Here is a 21,581-nt window from a genome sequence, read left to right on the forward strand (position 1 = left end):
GCACTGTCACCCATAGACTCAACACTGTCCATAGACTCAGCACTACCCATAGACTCAGCACTGCCACCCATAGACTCAGCACTACCCATAGACTCAGCACTACCCATAGACTCAGCACTACCCATAGACTCAGCACTGCCCATAGACTCAGCACTACCCATAGACTCAGCACTACCCATAGACTCAGCACTGCCCATAGACTCAGCACTACCCATAGACTCAGCACTACCCATAGACTCAGCACTGCCCATAGACTCAGCACTACCCATAGACTCAGCACTACCCATAGACTCAGCACTGCCCATAGACTCAGCACTACCCATAGACTCAGCACTGCCCATAGACTCAGCACTACCCATAGACTCAGCACTGCCCATAGACTCAGCACTACCCATAGACTCAGCACTGCCCATAGACTCAACACTGTCCATAGACTCAGCACTACCCATAGACTCAGCACTGCCCATAGACTCAGCACTGTCACCCATAGACTCAGCACTGCCCATAGACTCAGCACTGCCCATAGACTCAGCACTGCCCATAGACTCAACACTGTCCATAGACTCAGCACTGTCACCCATAGACTCAACACTGTCCATAGACTCAGCACTGTCACCCATAGACTCAACACTGTCCATAGACTCAGCACTACCCATAGACTCAGCACTGCCACCCATAGACTCAGCACTGCCACCCATAGACTCAGCACTGCCCATAGACTCAACACTGTCCATAGACTCAGCACTGCCACCCATAGACTCAGCACTGTCACCCATAGACTCAGCACTGTCACCCATAGACTCAGCACTGCCCATAGACTCAGCACTGTCACCCATAGACTCAACACTGTCCATAGACTCAGCACTGCCACCCATAGACTCAGCACTGCCACCCATAGACTCAGCACTGCCACCCATAGACTCAGCACTACCCATAGACTCAGCACTACCCATAGACTCAGCACTACCCATAGACTCAGCACTGCCCATAGACTCAGCACTACCCATAGACTCAGCACTACCCATAGACTCAGCACTGCCCATAGACTCAGCACTACCCATAGACTCAGCACTGCCCATAGACTAAGCACTACCCATAGACTCAGCACTGCCCATAGACTCAGCACTACCCATAGACTCAGCACTACCCATAGACTCAGCACTACCCATAGACTCAGCACTACCCATAGACTCAGCACTACCCATAGACTCAGCACTGCCCATAGACTCAACACTGTCCATAGACTCATCACTGTCACCCATAGACTCACACTGTCACCCATAGACTCACACTGTCACCCATAGACTCACACTGTCACCCATAGACTCACACTGTCACCCATAGACTCACACTGTCACCCATAGACTCACACTGTCACCCATAGACTCAACACTGCCCATAGACTCAACACTGCCCATAGACTCAACACTGTCCATAGACTCAGCACTACCCATAGACTCAGCACTGCCCATAGACTCAGCACTGTCACCCATAGACTCAACACTGTCCATAGACTCAGCACTACCCATAGACTCAGCACTGCCACCCATAGACTCAGCACTACCCATAGACTCAGCACTACCCATAGACTCAGCACTACCCATAGACTCAGCACTGCCCATAGACTCAGCACTACCCATAGACTCAGCACTACCCATAGACTCAGCACTGCCCATAGACTCAGCACTACCCATAGACTCAGCACTACCCATAGACTCAGCACTGCCCATAGACTCAGCACTACCCATAGACTCAGCACTACCCATAGACTCAGCACTGCCCATAGACTCAGCACTACCCATAGACTCAGCACTGCCCATAGACTCAGCACTACCCATAGACTCAGCACTGCCCATAGACTCAGCACTACCCATAGACTCAGCACTGCCCATAGACTCAACACTGTCCATAGACTCAGCACTACCCATAGACTCAGCACTGCCCATAGACTCAGCACTGTCACCCATAGACTCAGCACTGCCCATAGACTCAGCACTGCCCATAGACTCAGCACTGCCCATAGACTCAACACTGTCCATAGACTCAGCACTGTCACCCATAGACTCAACACTGTCCATAGACTCAGCACTGTCACCCATAGACTCAACACTGTCCATAGACTCAGCACTACCCATAGACTCAGCACTGCCACCCATAGACTCAGCACTGCCACCCATAGACTCAGCACTGCCCATAGACTCAACACTGTCCATAGACTCAGCACTGCCACCCATAGACTCAGCACTGTCACCCATAGACTCAGCACTGTCACCCATAGACTCAGCACTGCCCATAGACTCAGCACTGTCACCCATAGACTCAACACTGTCCATAGACTCAGCACTGCCACCCATAGACTCAGCACTGCCACCCATAGACTCAGCACTGCCACCCATAGACTCAGCACTACCCATAGACTCAGCACTACCCATAGACTCAGCACTACCCATAGACTCAGCACTGCCCATAGACTCAGCACTACCCATAGACTCAGCACTACCCATAGACTCAGCACTGCCCATAGACTCAGCACTACCCATAGACTCAGCACTACCCATAGACTCAGCACTGCCCATAGACTCAGCACTACCCATAGACTCAGCACTACCCATAGACTCAGCACTGCCCATAGACTCAGCACTACCCATAGACTCAGCACTGCCCATAGACTCAGCACTACCCATAGACTCAGCACTGCCCATAGACTCAGCACTACCCATAGACTCAGCACTACCCATAGACTCAGCACTACCCATAGACTCAGCACTACCCATAGACTCAGCACTACCCATAGACTCAGCACTGCCCATAGACTCAACACTGTCCATAGACTCAGCACTACCCATAGACTCAGCACTGCCCATAGACTCAGCACTGTCACCCATAGACTCAACACTGTCACCCATAGACTCAGCACTGTCACCCACAGACTCAGCACTGTCACCCATAGACTCAGCACTGTCACCCATAGACTCAACACTGCCCATAGATTCAGCACTGCCCATAGACTCAACACTGTCCATAGACTCAGCACTACCCATAGACTCAGCACTGCCCATAGACTCAGCACTGTCACCCATAGACTCAACACTGTCCATAGACTCAGCACTACCCATAGACTCAGCACTGCCACCCATAGACTCAGCACTACCCATAGACTCAGCACTGCCACCCATAGACTCAGCACTACCCATAGACTCAGCGCTGCTGTCAACTTAGACATCATCACAGCGACGACGATTCACTCTTTCCATCGACACCGGCAGCCAGACGGCAAAAGACGACGTCTGATTGGTGGATACGCAGCGGCACCTCGTGGCGACACGAGGAACGGGACTTTGAAAGACTCCGCGGGGCATCGGGAGTGGGCTGACTGTGGCCACGTGCTCCACACGTCACGTGGCATGGCATCAACGTATGCCCGCCATTAGCCAACTCACTCACCCACTCATTCACCCATTAACTTACTCACCCACCCACTCACCTACCCACCCAACCACTCACCCACTCACGTACCCACCCACTCATTCACTCGCTAACTCACTCACTCACCAACTCACTCACCCTCTCACCTACCCACCCACTCACTCGCTAACTCACCCACTCACCCACCAACTCACTCACCCACCCACTCACCCACTCACTCACCCACTCACTAACCCACTCACTCACCTACCCACCCACTCGTTCACTCGCTAACTCACCCACCCACCAACTCACTCACCCACCCACCCACTCACCTACCCACCCACCCACTCACTCACCCACCCACTCACTCACCCACTCACTCACTCACTCACCCACCCACTCACCCACCCACTCACCCACCCACTCATTCACTCGCTAACTCACTCACTCACCAACTCACCCCACCCACTCACTCACCCACCAACTCACCCACCAACTCACTCACCCACCCACTCACCTACCCACCCACTCATTCACCCACCAACTCACTCACCCATCCACTCACCTACCCACCCAACCACTCACCCACCCACTCATTCACCCACCAACTCACTCACCCACCCACTCATTCACTCGCTAACTCACCCACCCACCAACTCACTCACCCACCCACCCACTCACCTACCCACCCACTCACTCACCCACCCACTCACCTACCCACTCACCTACCCACTCACTCACCCACCCACGTACCCACTCACTCACTCACCAACTCACTCACCCACCCCACCCACTCACTCACCCCACCCACTCACCTACCCGCCCACTCACTCACTCACCCACCCACGTACCCACCCACTCACTCACTCGCTAACTCACCCCACCCACTCACTCACCCACCAACTCACTCACCCACCCACTCACCCACTCACTAACCCACTCACTCAATCACTCATCCACCCACTTAGGGGCCGTCCATAAATGACGTCACGCGATTTTGGACAATTTTTTGACCCCCCTCGTCACACGGCGTCACAAAAAGTCAGACCCCCCCCTCAAATATGACGTCACAAAGCTCTGCCCTCCCCCCCAAAATAAAACATTCTTCAAATCGCTTTAAACTATTGTCATTGTATTGTGCGTATTTAGTGTGGCGCTGCACTCTGATGTTGTAGGAGAAACATTATTACAAAGCCTATTTAACTAAGAACGTGTTGTCTATACTTATATATTTATTTAAAGTTGCGCATTTTGATGTGACGTCACATTTCTCACCCCCCCCCCCTCGTCACACATCGTCACAAATGTCTGACCCCCCCCCCACCCCCTAGGTGCGTGACGTCATTTATGGACGGTCCCTTACTCACCCACTCACTCACCCACTCACTCACTCACCCATTCACTCACCCACCCACTCACCCACTCACTCACCCACTGACTCACCCACCCACCCACTCACCTACCCACTCACTCACCCACTCACTCACTCACCCATTCACTCACCCACCCACTCACCCCACCCACTCACTCACTCACCCACTCACTCACCCACCTACCCACCCACTCACTCACTCACTCACCCACTCACTCACCCACTCACCTGCTCACTCACTCACTCACCCACTCACCTACCCACCCACTCACTCACCCACTCACCTGCCCACTCACTCACACACCCACTCACCTGCCCACCCACTCACCTACCCACCCACTCACCCACTCACTCACCTACCTACCCACTCACTCACCCACTCACCTACCCACCCACTCACTCACCCACTCACCTACCCACCCACTCACTCACCCACTCACCTACCCACCCACTCACCTACCCACCCACTCACCCACTCACTCACCTACCTACCCACTCACTCACCCACTCACCCACTCACCCACCCACTCACCCACTCACCCACCCATCCATCCATCAGTTCTATCTCTTCTCTAGCCCGTGTCGTGCCCGTTTAGCCCTCTCTATCCGGCCAATCAGAAGCTGCCTCAAAGTCTGTGCACCCAGCCTGGCACAAGCGGCGTGGTGACGATAACATTACGCAATTAGAATCGATTCTAGCTAGTCGACGCTTACGAATCTTTCTCAAATCGATTCGTGGTGACGTCACGAACCACCTCGGAGAAGGGGGCGGGGCAGGAATACAAAATCCCTGCACTCTGATTGGTTGCAGCGTGGCCTCGTGACCGCTAACCAATCGGAGTCGCGGATCACACCCCCCCCCCCTCACCGCCCCTTCTCACCCAGCCCCGCCCACTCACGACCATTGACCAATGGGGAAGCGCGGTTCAACCCCCGCTCACTCCGCCCTCTCTCCATCGTAACTCCTCCCACTTACCCGCCTTCTCTCGCTACGCCCCGCCCACTCACGACTCTGGACCAATAAGGAAGCGCGGTTCAACCCCCGCTCACTCCGCCCTCTCTCCATCGTAACTCCTCCCACTTACCCGCCTTCTCTCGCTACGCCCCGCCCACTCACGACTCTGGACCAATAGGGAAGCGCGGTTCAACCCCCGCTCACTCCGCCCTCTCTCCATCGTAACTCCTCCCACTAACCCGCCCCCTCTCACTCCGCCCCGCCCACACACGACCGTGGACCAATGGGAAAGCGCGGTTCAACCTCAACTCCCCCTCCCCATACCACCCCGCCCCTTCACACTCATTGACGCCCCGCCCACTCACGACAGTTGACCAATGGGGAAGCGCGGTTCAACCCCCACTCCGCCCCTCTCTCCATCGTAACTCCTCGCATTTACCCGCCTTCTCTCGCTTAACCCCGCCCACTCACGACCCTGGACCAATAGAGAAGCGCGGTTTCAACCCCCACTCCGCCCCTCTCTCCATCGTAACTCCTCCCACTAACCCGCCTTCTCTCGCTTAACCCCGCCCACTCACGACCCTGGACCAATAGAGAAGCGCGGTTTCAACCCCCACTCCGCCCCTCTCTCCATCGTAACTCCTCCCACTAACCCGCCTCCCTCACTCCGCCCCGCCCACTCAAGACCGTGGACCAATGAGAAAGCGCGGCTGAACGCCCCCCCCTCCCCTTCTCACACCCCCCCCGCACCCCGCCCCTCCACGACCGTCAACCAATGGGTGGGACGCGTGGCTCAACCCCCCCCCCTCTCCCTCCCACTCCCGGGGCCCACGTGACCCGCCGCTCTTATTAACGTTACGATTTCCGAACCCTCCATTCCCGCCGCTAAGTGGCGGCGGGCCGCATGCAAGGGGAGGTGTGGCTCCGCCCGGTACCAGTTTTTTCATATTTCCTCTCCCCCGACACCACACATCTCTCTAATTGTTTTACCTCCACGATGTATTGACGGTGGAGTGAACACGCGAGACCGTGAGTCGATTGGGCGATTGCACGCGCGTGCTTAGCCGAGCCGAGCGGGCCGCTAGACGGACGCGGCCTAGTCAAGCCTGCGGGGCCCAGGCTCCGTAGGCCGCGGCCTGTTCGTCGTCGTCGTCGCGAAGTCGCTTCGACGACAAGAAAGTCGGTTTGGGGCCAGCTGGCAAAGCGTCGGACATTGTGTGTGTGTCTGTGTGTATGTGTTGGTGTGTCTGTGTGTGTGTGTGTCGGTGTGTGTGTCGGTGTGTGTTGGTGTGTGTGTGTTGGTGTGTGTCGATGTGTGTTGGTGTGTGTGTGTGAACAGCTGCCTAAATTGTGAGTGCGGGAACAGGCTCATAGAGACCCACAGACTCCTACAGAGACCCACAGACTCGCACAGCAACTCGCACAGAGACCCACAGACTCGCACAGCAACTCGCACAGAGACCCACAGACTCACACATAGAGACCCACAGACTCGCACACAGAGACCCACAGACTCATACAGAGACCCACAGACTCATACAGAGACCCACAGAATCCTACAGAGACCCACAGACTCCTACAGAGACCCACAGACTCCTACAGAGACCCACAGACTCACACAGCAACTCGCACAGAGACCCACAGACTCGCACAGCAACTCGCACAGAGACCCACAGACTCACACATAGAGACCCACAGACTCGCACACAGAGACCCACAGACTCATACAGAGACCCACAGACTCATACAGAGACCCACAGAATCCTACAGAGACCCACAGACTCCTACAGAGACCCACAGACTCCTACAGAGACCCACAGACTCACACAGCAACTCGCACAGAGACCCACAGACTCGCACAGCAACTCGCACAGAGACCCACAGACTCGCACAGCAACTCGCACAGAGACCCACAGACTCACACATAGAGACCCACAGACTCGCACACAGAGACCCACAGACTCATACAGAGACCCACAGAATCCTACAGAGACCCACAGACTCCTACAGAGACCCACAGACTCCTACAGAGACCCACAGACTCCTACAGAGACCCACAGACTCACACAGCAACTCGCACAGAGACCCACAGACTCCTACAGAGACCCACAGACTCGTATACAGAGACCCACAGAATCCTACAGAGACCCACAGACTGAGACAGAGACCCACAGAATCCTACAGAGACCCACAGACTCCTACAGAGACCCACAGACTCCTACAGAGACCCACAGACTCACACAGCAACTCACACAGAGACCCACAGACTCATACAGAGACCCACAGAATCCTACAGAGACCCACAGACTCCTACAGAGACCCACAGACTCCTACAGAGACCCACAGACTCACACAGCAACTCGCACAGAGACCCACAGACTCCTACAGAGACCCACAGACTCCTACAGAGACCCACAGACTCCTACAGAGACCCACAGACTCCTACAGAGACTCACAGACTCGTATACAGAGACCCACAGACTCCTACAGAGACCCACACACTCCTACAGAGACCCACACACTCCTACAGAGACCCACATACTCGTATACAGAGACCCACAGAATCCTACAGAGACCCACAGACTGAGACAGAGACCCACAGACTCCTACAGAGACCCACAGACTCGTATACAGAGACCCACAGAATCCTACAGAGACCCACAGACTGAGACAGAGACCCACAGACTCCTACAGAGACCCACAGACTCCTACAGAGACCCACAGACTCATATACAGAGACCCACAGACTCCTACAGAGACCCACAGACTCATATACAGAGACCCACAGACTCCTACAGAGACCCACAGACTCATATACAGAGACCCACAGACTCATATACAGAGACCCACAGAATCCTACAGATACCCACAGACTCCTACAGAGACCCACAGACTCATATACAGAGACCCACAGAATCCTACAGATACCCACAGACTCCTACAGAGACCCACAGACTCATATACAGAGACCCACAGACTCATATACAGAGACCCACAGAATCCTACAGATACCCACAGACTCCTACAGAGACCCACAGACTCCTATACAGAGACCCACAGACTCATATACAGAGACTCACAGACTCATATACAGAGACTCACAGACTCATATACAGAGACCCACAGACTCCTACACAGAGACCCACGGACTCGTATACAGAGACCCACAGACTCCTACAGAGACCCACAGAATCCTACAGAGACCCACAGACTCCTACAAAGACCCACAGACTCACACAGAGACCCACAGACTCACACAGAGACCCACAGACTCACACAGAGACCCACAGACTCATATACAGTGACCCACAGACTCATATACAGAGACCCACAGACTCGCACAGAGACCCACAGACTCGCACAGAGACCCACAGACTCCTACAGAGACCCACAGACTCCTACAGAGACCCACAGACTCCTACAGAGACCCACAGACTCCTACAGAGACCCACAGACTCCTACAGAGACCCACAGACTCCTACAGAGACCCACGAACTAAGTTTGATTCCCGCTCACAGCCAACGCCACCAGTGACGATTGTCTGAACCGGTCCTGCGCCTCCCCTAGGTCGACTCAGCCGCAAATGAGTACCTGGTGTAGCGGTGTGTAGTGAGCATCGCCACTGGGGAGACAAAGGCGGCCGGGCGTGGTGGTGCCCTTGATAGGTGCTGATACTTGCTATTAACAGCACTTGCCCCAACACTGGTAAGACTACACGGGGCATCTTTATCTGTGTACGTGTGTATGTGTGTGTCTGTGTATGTCTGTATCTGTGTATGTCTGTATCTGCGTATATCTGTGTATGTGTGTATCTGTGTATGTGTGTATCTGTGTATGTGTGTGTGTATATCTGTGTATGTGTCTATCTGTGTGTGTCTGTATCTGTGTGTGTGTGTGTATGTGTGTGTATGTGTATCTGTATGTGTGTGTATCTGTGTGTGTATCTGTGTGTGTGTATGTGTGTGTATGTGTATCTATGTGTGTGTATCTGTGTGTGTGTATGTGTATCTGTGTGTGTGTGTATGTGTATCTGTGTGTGTGTATGTGTATCTGTGTGTGTGTGTATGTGTATCTGTGTGTGTGCATCTGTGTGTCTGTGTGTGTGTATCTGTGTGTGTGTGTGTCTGTATCTGTGTGTGTGTGTATGTGTCTGTATCTGTATCTGTGTGTGTATCTGTGCACATAGCCTGGCACAAGTGTCGTGGTGACGTCACCGACACTCGGTTGTTGTGTGTCTGTGTGTGTGTTCGACACGTAGACTTTCGCGACCAGTATTATTCATAATAAAGGTCTTTGGGTTAGATCGCGTTGTTATAAATGTGGCGTTTTGTCAACGCGACACATTGTTTGCTGATTGGCCGTGGCGGGTGGTGGAGGGTAGTGACACATTTATAATAACGCGATCTGACCCAGAAACATTGACTACAATCGATGTCTGTGTGTATCTACGTCTGTGTGTCGATATCTGTGTATCTGTGTGTGTGTATCAATCTACGTGTGTGTGTATCTCCGTATAGTAGGGAGTGGTGGTGTAGTAGTTAGCGCTACGCTGTGCTACGAACCCGGCGACCCAGGTTCGATATCCGCTCACGGCCAACACCGGTGACAATTATCTGTACCGGTCATGGGCCTCGCCTAGGTCGACTCAGCCTCAAATGAGAACCTGGTACGGTGTGTAAACATCGCCACTGGGGAGACAAAGGCGGTCGGGCGTGGTGCTAGCCACCCACCTCCTCGTGTACCGTTCCGGCCTTCATAGGTGCTCGCTAACAGCACTTGCCCCTAGAGTTGGTTAAGGCTATATGGGGGATCTATGTCTTTGTGTATCTGCATGGTGTGTCTGTGTATCTGTGTGTGTCTGTGGAGCCACAGCAGAGATAGAGAATTTGAGCAAAACCTACATCTCTGCTTTATTGACTGGTCAAGGCCTATGATATCCTCAGTAGGCCTGGGCTCTGGGTTGTTCTTCGTATGTTCGGAGTCCCTGACCCTCTGCTCACGATCATCGAGGACCTTCATGATGGTGAGCGGGCCCGGGTAAAACTACGTGGCCGGGAGTCGGAGCCATTCCCTGTTCACCTTGGGGTGCGACAGGGATGTCCTCTGGCTCCCACGTTATTTAACATCATCTGTGACCACGTAGTTTGAGAAGCTTTCCATGGATGTACCGGAGGAATTTCCATCTGGTACAGATAACAATGGGAGACTAATGGATACCCGGGTGTGGTCGATGATCTGGTGATTGCTGCTCACTCAGAGGAGGAGTTGGAGGTGCTGTTGCTGAACCTGGAACTTGCCACTAAGAGGTGTGTGGGGCCTTACCATCAGCAAAACTAAGCACCTGCCTGGGTATTTTGTACCATCAGACACTCCACCCCCACAACTCCCAATTGGTGATGGAGCAGTTGTGGAGAGAATGGAGAGTTTCGCATACCTGGGCAGTGTATATCCAAATCAGTCGAGCGGCATTATCTTTTCATCGGCTGCGTAACGCTGTGTGGAAGCTACCTGGTCTGTCACTCCGCACGAAGCTTCAGGTCATCTCGGCCAAAGTCATGCCCTCCCTTCTCAATGCTTGTGAAACGGGGACCCTCCTAATGGAACATCTTTGCCGGTAGAAATATTTAGGCTGGCCTGCCTACGATCCATCCTGGGTTTAACCTGCAGGCTGGATTGTGTGAGGAGCTCACAAATCCTTGAAAGATCTGGACAAAGTCCCATCGGTGAGCTCCTCCGGCGGGCAAGGCTACGCTGGCTGGGTCATGTAGCCCGCATGCCCAGCCACCGCATGCCTAAACAGCTTTAATTTGGCCGCATCGAGGGGGCTAAACGGGCGCGGCACGGGCTGGAGAAGAGATGGAGCTGATGTGGTACAAGAGGTTGTGGAGCTGAGTGGACTTGCCGATGACCGGTACCAGCGGTGTCAAGATCGGCCTCTGTGGAGGAGGCTCGTGAAGGACGCTACTGGGCAGTTGGAGGCAGTCGCCCTCCAACAACAACGGAGGGCGGAGGAGCGACGCTCACAACAACGAGCGGAGCGCCGGGTGGCTAAAGCACAGCAAGTTGGTACAGTAGGGGGCACAGGTGGTGCATCAGCCAGTCATCTCGGTCATCTCAGTCAGTCGACCTGTGGCACCTGGGTCTGCCCCGTGACCTACTGCCAGCGGGCGTTCGACACTTCACGTGGCCTCAAGGTGCACTTGGCCTGGCACAAGCGTCGTGGTGACGTCACCGCCACTTAGTGGCGAATGGCGGTTGTTGTTGTTGTGTCTGTGTGTGTGTGTGTGTCTGTGTGTGTGTGTGTGTGTCTGTGTGTGTGTGTGTCTGTGTGTGTCTGGGGAGTGGTTGTGTAGTAGCGGTTAGCGCTACACCGCACTACAAACCCGGCGACACCGAGTTCCATTCCTGCTCAAGGCCAACACCAGCAATGATTCATTATCTGAACCGGTCCTGGGCCTCCCCTAGGTCGACTCAGCCTCAAACGAGTACCTGGTGTGGTTTGTGGTGCTGGCCACCCACCCCCTCTGTGCGTGCCACAGCGCCGGTAGCCTCCATAGGCGCTGCTACTCGCTAACGGCACTTGCCCCAACAGCCTGTTAAGGCTACACGGGAGACTTTGTCTGTGTCTGTGTGTGGCAGACTGCCGCCATGTGGCAGGGCGACTCCAACTGGGGCCAGTGGCCCAGCTCCCAGCAGCAGTGGATCCAGTCGTACAGCGCCAGCGATGAGGGTGGGTCCACACACAGACACACACAGACACAGACACACACACACAGACACACACACACAGACACACACACACACAGACACACACACACAGACACACACACACACACACAGACACACACACAGTCACACACACACACATAGACACACATAGACACACACACACAGACACACACACACACAGACACACACACAGACACACACACAGACACACACACACACATACAGACACACACACACAGACACACACAAACACACACACACACAGACACACACACACAGACACACACACACAGACACACACACACAGACACACACACACACAGACACACACAGACACACACACAGACACACACACACAGACACACACACACACACAGACACACATACAGACACCTAATAACCCACCCACTAACCCACCCACCACCCACCCACCCACCACCACCACCCACCCACCCACTAACCCACCACCCACTAACCCACCCACCCACCACCACCCACCCACCACCCACCACCCGCGTGTGCATAGGCGGCGAGGTGGACTGGGCGGCGCTGGCCCAGGCTTGGATCGCCCACAAGCAGACGGAGGGCGACACCAGCACCGGCGCGAATCTCGGCGGCACCGCCCGTCCCCCGGCACCGCCCACGGCGGGGGGCGTCCCCCCACCCCCTCAACCCCCCCCACCCCCTCAACCCCCCCCGCCGCCCCCCCCCCAACAGCAGCAGCAGCTGCAGCAGCAGCAGCTGCCCACCGCTCACCGCCAGCGTCCGTTCAACGGCCCCGACGGAGACCCCGAGGAGAACCTGGCGGAGTACGACAAGGCGTACGGAGCCTGGCAGCCAGGTGGGGGGGGGGGGTGTGGGGGGGGGCACGGGGGGGTGTGGGGGGAGGGGTGTGGGGGGTTGGGGGGGGGCACGGGGGGGGTGAGGGGTCAGCGTCTGGAGTTGGATCTAACGCTGGCTATGAGATGTTAACTACCTCGCCTGGTGTACAGGAGGTCGTGGGTTCGATGTTGAGATGTTAACTACCTCGCCTGGTGTACAGGAGGTCGTGGGTTCGATGTTGAGATGTTGACTACCTCGTCTGGTGTACAGGAGGTCGTGGGTTCGATGCTGATATGTTGACTACCTCGCCTGGTGTACAGGAGGTCGTGGGTTCGATGCTGAGATGTTAACTACCTCGCCTGGTGTACAGGAGGCCGTGGGTTCGATGCTGATATGTTGACTACCTCGCCTGGTGTACAGGAGGTCGTGGGTTCGATGTTGAGATGTTAACTACCTCGCCTGGTGTACAGGAGGTCGTGGGTTCGATGCTGAGATGTTAACTACCTCGCCTGGTGTACAGGAGGCCGTGGGTTCGATGCTGATATGTTGACTACCTCGCCTGGTGTACAGGAGGTCGTGGGTTCGATGTTGAGATGTTAACTACCTCGCCTGGTGTACAGGAGGTCGTGGGTTCGATGCTGAGATGTTAACTACCTCGCCTGGTGTACAGGAGGTCGTGGGTTCGATGTTGAGATGTTAACTACCTCGCCTGGTGTACAGGAGGTCGTGGGTTCGATGCTGAGATGTTAACTACCTCGCCTGGTGTACAGGAGGCCGTGTGATGATGATATCAGTCACGTGACTGAGCTGCTGTCACTAGTGATGTCCCAGCTCGCTTCTGATACAATATCTACACAGCAGCCTAGTGGAGTCCTTACATCTGGTGATGTGAACAAAGTTTAGTTGTAGTGTGGGTCTCTGTGCGCGTGGATCTCTATGGGTGTATGTTGGTCTATATGGGTCTATTTAGGTGTCTGTAGGTCCCTGTGAGTCTCTGTGGGTCTCTGTGTGTCTCTGAGTCTCTGTGGGTCTCTGTTAGTCTCTGAGTCTCTGTGAGTCTCTGTGTGTCTCTGAGTCTCTGTGGGTCTCTGTGAGTCTCTGTGAGTCTCTGAGTTTCTGTGTGTCTCTGAGTCTCTGTGAGTCTCTGTGTGTCCCTGTGGGTCTTTGTGAGTCTCTGTGGGTCTCTGTGTGTCTCTGTGGGTCTCTGTGAGTCTCTGTGAGTTTCTGTGAGTCTCTATGTGTCTCTGTGAGTCTCTGTGAGTCTCTCTGTATTTCTGTACGTGTGAACATGTGTGTGTTGTACGTGCGTGCGAACGTCGTATGAACGTCGTGCGAACGTCGTGTGAACGTTGTGCCCGTGCTTGTTGTTGTTGTCAACGCCCGCCAGGTTGGCCCGTTCCGCCTCAGCAGTGGCCTCACCATCCCCTGCCTCCTCCGCCAACCCCTCCGGCACCGCCGCCACCACCACCACGGCACCACCAGCACCCTCACCACCTCCACCCTCACCACCCTCACCACCCCCCTCACCACCCTCACCAGCAGCAGCAGCAGCAGCCGCCTCACCACGCTCGCCAGGACAACTCCATCTCCGCAGACGAACCACCGCCCCACCATCAGCAGCAGCACCACCCTCACCACCCCCCTCACCACCCTCACCAGCACCCTCACCACCAGCACCCTCACCACCCGCCGATGCCGCCGTCACACCACCACCACCACCATCATCAGGAGCAGCAGCAGCAGCACAACGCAGCGCAGTACCCGGGGCATTTCCCTGCCCCCGGAGTTGCCTTCTTGCCACCAGCAACACAGTTCGACTACCAGGTAAGGGTCAGCCCAGGTGGCTAAGCAGGTGAGGGTTTTGCGTTTGTGTGTGTGCACGTGTGTGTGTGAGCTCCTCTGGCAGGCAAAGCTGCATTGGCTGGGTCATGTAGCCCGCATGCCCAGCCACCGCATGCCTAAACAGCTTTTGTTCGGCCGAATCGAGGGGGCTAAACGGGCGCGGCACGGGCTAGAGAAGAGATGGAGTGATGTGGTACAGGAGGACGTGAAGCTGAGTGGACTTGCCGATGACTGGTACCAGCGGTGTCAAGATCGGCCTCAGTGGAGGAGGCTCGTGAAGGACGCTACTGGGCAGTTGGAGGCAGTCGCCCTCCCAACAACAACGGAGGGCGGAGGAGCGACGCTCACAACAACGAGCGGAGCGCCGGGCGGCTAAAACACAGCGAGTTGGCACTGTAGGGGGCACAGGTGGTGCATCGGTCAGTCATCTCAGTCAGTCGACCCATGGCACCTGGGTCTGCCCCGTGACCTCCTGTTAGCGGGCCTTGGACACTTCACGTGGCCTCAACATGCACACATCGCCGCCACTTAGTGGCGAATGGCGGTTGTTGTATCTGTGTGTGTCTCTCTGTGTGTGTGTCTCTCTGTGTGTCTCTGTGTGTGTCTCTGTGTGTGTCTGTGTATCTTATCTGCGTGTGTGTGTCTCCGTGTCTCTGTGTGTGTCTCCGTGTCTCTGTGTGTGTCTCTGTGTATGTATCTCTCTCTGTGTGTGTGTATCTCTCTCTGCGTGTGTCTCTCTCTGTGCGTGTGTCCCCAGCAGCACGGCTTTGCGTCTCCTCCGGCTGCGTTCCCGGGCCCCTACGAGGCGTGGGCCCCTCCCCTGCGGGGGAAGGGTCACCGAGACCACCGCTCACCACAACGCTCGCCACCACCACCACCACCGTCGTCGCTTCCTCACCACCACCACCACGAGCCCACGCCACTCGGTGCTCGCCCGCACGCTCGCCCGCATGCTCACCCACTCACTCGCATGCTCACCCACTCACTCACCCACTCGCTCACCCACTCGCTCACCCACTGATTCGCTCGCACACTCACCCGCACGCTCACCCGCACGCTCACCCACTCACTCATCCACTCACTCACCCACACGCTAGCTCACAAACTCACCCCTCTCAGTACCACCACTACCTCTACTATCACAATGCACATCATCACCACCATCTTCACCACCACCAACCACCACCACCATCATTACCGCCACCACCACCTTCACATCTACCATCATCACCACCATCATCACCATCATCACCGCCACCGCCGCCATCACCACCACCGCCATCATTACCACTGCCACCACCATCATCACCACCACCCACCACCATCACCACAATCGCCACCATCATCACCACCGCCACCACCACCATCACCACCATCACCACCACCGCCACCATCACCACCATCACCACCACCGCCACCACCATCACCACCACCACCTCCACCATCACCACCGACCACCACCATCGCCGCCACCACCACCGCCGCCGCCGCCACCACCACCGCCATCACCGCCACCACCATCACCACCATCACCGCCACCACCGCCACCATTACCGCCACCACCATCACCACCACCGTCACCGCCACCACCGCCACCACGACGACTGACGCCCCCCGCCCACTCCGCCCGCCCCAGACACGGCAAAGCGCCGCGCCCTGCCGGCGTGGATCCGCGAGGGGCTCGAGAAGATGGACCGCGAGCGCCAGCGGCAGCTGGACCGGGAGCAGGAGCAGCAGCAGCAGCAGCAGCAGCGGAGGCAGCAGCAGAGGAAGAGGAGGAGGAGGTTGGGGAACAGCAGCGGCGGGGAGGGGGACGAGGAGGAGGAGGAGAGAGACGAGGAGGACGAGGAGGTGGAGTTGTCTCCTGGGGGGTCGACCCTGCTGAGGCCCACGCTCAGGAAAAGCAAATTTGTGAGTGTGGCTATTGGTGGTGTGCGTGGTGTGTGTGGGGTGTGGTGTGTGTGTGCGTGGTGTGTGTGGTGTGTGCGTGGTGTGTGTGGTCGGTGTGCGTGGTGTGTGTGGTGTGTGTGTGGTGTGGTGTGCGTGGTGTGGTGTGTTTGTGCCGGAGGCCCCGGGGGAACAGGCGACTATGACGTCTCCTGGCCCAAACCCCAATTGGCGGAGCCAGGAGATTGAATCTTCACCCTCGGGGCTCCTCCACAAACAACAAAAAGCCACTACGGGTGGCCACGTGGAATGTTCGAACGCTCACTGCGGAGGAGAGGCTGCCACTCCTCTGTCGGGAGCTGGACCGGTACCGCCTGGATCTCTGTGGAATTCAGGAGGTCCGGTGGACCGGCTCTGGCTCCTGTCACCATGAGGGGTGGACAGTCCTGTGGGAGCGTGGCGGTGAGGTGTGGGAAGCTGTAAGCCCCAGGCTACTTTGGGCTCGCCTTCCCATCAACCGGAGGTGAGGAGTGGTGGTCGTGGTTACTTATGCCCCCACCGAAGACGAACATCCGTGGAGGGATGCAGGCAAAGCCGATGAGTCAGATGCCTTCTATGACCTCCTGTCACAGGTGCTGGCTAAAGTGGCCACTCGGGACAGAGTCATCTTGTTGGGTGACTTCAATGCCCGAGTTGGTCATGATGCTGGCACCTGGTCTGGAGTGATTGGAAGGCATGGGCCAGATCAGCTCAATAACAACGGTAGGGGGCTGCTAGATTTTTGTGCAGCCCATGGGCTTGTAATTACCAACACGCTATTCCGGCATCGGCGCATCCACACAACATCATGGATGCATACCGGGTCCAAGCAAGAACATCTGATGGACTACGTAGTGACGGACCAGCGGATGCGAGCCCATGTCCTTGACACCAGGACCTACCTTGGAGCTGATCTGCCCACTAACAATCGACAAGTCATCTGTAAGATGCGCCTGCCATTCTTCCACTCCGGTGGTGGGTGTACACCCAGGACCCCTTTCAAACCCACAGTGGCCTGGTCTCAGGTAGCTGATGAAAGTTGCAAGCGAGAATTTAATCATCGTTTGCAGCTGGGGTTGGCATCGTCCCCCACTCCTTCTGATGTCGAGGGTAAATGGGCGAGGTTTAGGACTGTGGCTCATGCAGCTGCAATGGCTGCTTTGGGTACACGGTCCAGACCTCCCCAGAAACCCTGGCTGACATAGGAGGTGTTCAGGCTGGCTGAGAAAAAGCGACAGGCCCACTCTCACCGTCTACAGCATCCCACGTCAGAGAATGAGGAGGCTTTTACCGCAGCCTTCGCTCGGAGGTTCGTAGAGCCGTGAGGCGCTGCAAGGAACGGTGGTAGTCGCGGGTTGCTGATCCGCAGACTCGCACAGAGACCCACAGACTCGCACAGAGACCCACAGACTCAGAAACCCACAGAGACCCACAGACTCGCACAGGGACCCACAGACTCGCACAGAGACCCACAGACCCTCACAGAGACCCACAGACCCGCACAGAGACCCACAGACTCGCACAGAGTCCCACAGACCCGCACAGAGACCCACTGACTCGCACAGAGACCCACAGACTCACAGAGACCCACAGACTCACAGAGACCCACAGACTCACAGAGACCCACAGACTCACAGAGACCCACAGACTCACAGAGACCCACAGACTCGCACAGAGACCCACAGACTCGCACAGAGAACCACAGACTCGCACAAAGACTCACGGTCTGACATAGAGATGCAGACTTGTGTGGAGACTCACTGAGACCCGGGTTTGATTCCCACTCACGGCCAACATCAGTGGCGATTATCTGAACCGACTCAAGTGAGAGAGTACCTGGTGTAGCGGTGTATTGTAGTGAACATCGCTAGCACTGGGGAGACAAAGGCGGCCGGGCGTGGTGCTGGCCACCCACCCCCTCGTGTGCCACAGTGCCGGCAACCTTCATCGGTGCTCGCTAACAGCACTTGCCCTACAGCCTGTTGAGTCTACACGGGGGACCTTTGTCTTTGTCAGGAGAGCGACGCTACTAACAGCACTTGCCCCTACAGCCTGCTGAGGCTACACGGGGGACCTTTATCTGTGTAGGCAGCTACTACTAACAGCACTTGCCCCTACAGCCTGTTGAGCCTACACGGGGACCTTTGTCTTTGTCAGGAGAGTGACGAAGATGACCCCGGGGAGCCCGAGGACCCTGGGGGCGGGGCCAGTGGCCCCGGGGGGCGGAGCCACAGCGCGAGCCCCGCCCACTCGCCGCCCACCGACCAATCAGAGCGCGAGGCGGAGGCGGAGCTTACGGAGGAGGAGAGGAAGCTGTTGGTGGTGAGGGTCGAGAGTGGGGGGGTCGTGAAGTGGGGGGGGGGTGTAGAGTGGGGGGCGGTTTCGCCGCTCAGCTCTGGGCCAATCAGACGGCCCGGAGTATTGGGGGCGGGGCCCCGTAATGTGGGCGTATGGGAAGGTCCGCCGCCCACCTCCCGTCCAATCGGATGCCTGGAAGATCAGGGGCGGAGCCTGGGGGGGGCGGAGCCTATGGGGGGGCGGAGCCTGGGGGCGGCGCTAAGTGGAAGGTTTGGCAAGGGCGTGGTGGTGGAAGGCAGAGGTCACAAACGGCTACCCGTACCTGGCCGGGTAGGGTACGGGTATCGGGTAGGGTACGGGTATCGGGTAGGGTACGGGTATCGGGTAGGGTACGGGTATCGGGTAGGGTACGGGTATCGGGTAGGGTACGGGTATCGGGTAGGGTACGGGTATCTGGTACGGGTATCGGGTAGGGTACGGGTATCGGGTAGGGTACGGGTATCGGGTAGGGTATCGGGTAGGGTACGGGTATCGGGTAGGGTACGGGTATCTGGTAGGGTACGGGTATCTAGTAGGGTACGGGTATCGTGTAGGGTACGGGTATCTGGTAGGGTACGGGTATCTGGTAGGGTACGGGTATCGGGTAGGGTACGGGTATCTGGTAGGGTACGGGTATCGGGTACGGGTATCGGGTAGGGTACGGGCATCGGGTAGGGTACGGGCATCGGGTAGGGTAGGGGTATCGGGTATCGTGTAGGGTACGGGTATCGGGTAGGGTACGGGTATCGGGTACGGGTATCGGGTAGGGTACGGGTATCGGGTAGGGTACGGGTATCGGGTAGGGTACGGGTATCGGGTAGGGTACGGGCATCAGGTAGGGTAGCCGGGTATCGGGTACCCGGTTGCGACCTCTGGTGAAAGGTGGAGTCGGGGTGACTCCACGTGGCGAGGGCGATATCGGGGGGATCCGTAAGAGGCTCTTAGTCGGTCGGTCGGCGTAGTCTCGGAGTGGCACCACGTTGGGTCGGGAGACGTCTCCGGCGCCGTCAGCCACGTCAGTCAGCCAGCGGTGTGGAGGGGGGGGGGGTGCCACTGACGGGAAGGGCGGAGTGTGAGAATAACAGAGAGACGGAGACCAAGCTGCGTGTATTACACATCTTTTACTGGTAGGAACGAAGTGGACCAGCCTACAATAGATTATATCGTCCGTCCGTCCTTCCGTGTAGCAACATCGCCCCCTACTGTAAACACTTGGCAGGACCCTACAAAAACCTTTAGACTCAGTGACGCTTTCCTGGCTAAACAAGTGTAACATTCCCTTATAATTCCCTGAGATAGCTTTTAATTAAAACATTTACATTAAAAATTAACTCGCAGCGGCCTAACGCCTACAGCTAGGCCTAAAGCCTACAACTAGGCCTCAAACTCTCCCTTCGTATCGTCCGATTAGGTGTAGCAACATCGCCCCCTACTGCAAACACTTGCAAGGACCCTACAAAAACCTTTAGACTCAGTGAGGCTTTCCTGGCTAAACAAGTGTAACAATAATACATTATGTTTATATTCTTTGGTTGTTCGTTCCTACCAGCCCACTCCGCACGGTCCTGTTATTACACATCTCAACTGAAGTTGCCTCCACTCCCGTGTCCCACTCCCCACCCCCCTCCCCGTGTCCCATCCCCCGTGTCCCACCCCCCGTGCCCCCCCCCCGTGTCCCACCCCCCGTGTCCCCCACCCCCCGTGTCCCACCCCCCGTGTCCCACCCCCCGTGTCCCCCCCCCCCGTGTCCCACCCCCCGTGCCCCCCCCCCGTGTCCCACCCCCCGTGTCCCCCACCCCCCGTGTCCCCCCCCCCCCGTGTCCCACCCCCCGTGTCCCACCCCCCGTGTCCCCCCCCCCCCGTGTCCCACCCCCCGTGTCCCCCCCCCCCGTGTCCCACCCCCCGTGTCCCACCCCCCGTGTCCCCCCCCCCCGTGTCCCACCCCCCGTGTCCCACCCCCCCAGGTGTCGATGATGAAGACGCTGCTGACGGAGCTGCTGCTGGAGGTGACGAGTGACGAGATGGCCGCCGTGGCGAGGCAGGCGCACTACCGAGCGTCACGTGGTAGTGTACCAGCGGGGGGCGGGGGTGTGTCTCTGTGTGTGTGTGTGTCACTGTGTGTGTGTGTCTCTGTGTGTGTGTGTACACGTCACGTGGTAGTGTACCAGCGGGGGGCGGGGGTGTGTCACT

At 56.8% G+C, this 21,581-nt stretch overlaps 1 protein-coding gene across 1 annotated transcript in view; it reads left to right on the plus strand.

Annotated features, from left to right (window-relative positions):
• Positions 1 to 6,624: 6,624 nt before the first annotated feature.
• Positions 6,625 to 21,581, plus strand: part of LOC133339399 (arginine/serine-rich protein PNISR-like) — a 27,569-nt gene continuing 12,612 nt past the window's right edge. Inside the window, exons 1-8 of the mRNA XM_061547544.1 lie at positions 6,625 to 6,666; positions 12,375 to 12,465; positions 12,991 to 13,305; positions 14,674 to 15,110; positions 15,886 to 16,054; positions 16,765 to 17,039; positions 19,212 to 19,376; positions 21,356 to 21,455. Of these exons, the coding sequence (XP_061403528.1) occupies positions 6,640 to 6,666; positions 12,375 to 12,465; positions 12,991 to 13,305; positions 14,674 to 15,110; positions 15,886 to 16,054; positions 16,765 to 17,039; positions 19,212 to 19,376; positions 21,356 to 21,455 (1,579 nt within the window). The 5' untranslated portion in view covers positions 6,625 to 6,639. The remainder of the gene's footprint in view (positions 6,667 to 12,374; positions 12,466 to 12,990; positions 13,306 to 14,673; positions 15,111 to 15,885; positions 16,055 to 16,764; positions 17,040 to 19,211; positions 19,377 to 21,355; positions 21,456 to 21,581) is intronic.

This window comes from Lethenteron reissneri, unplaced genomic scaffold, assembly GCF_015708825.2.
Source record: "Lethenteron reissneri isolate LAM-NWPU_2019-01 unplaced genomic scaffold, ASM1570882v1 scaffold_186, whole genome shotgun sequence".
Lineage (NCBI taxonomy): Eukaryota > Metazoa > Chordata > Hyperoartia > Petromyzontiformes > Petromyzontidae > Lethenteron > Lethenteron reissneri.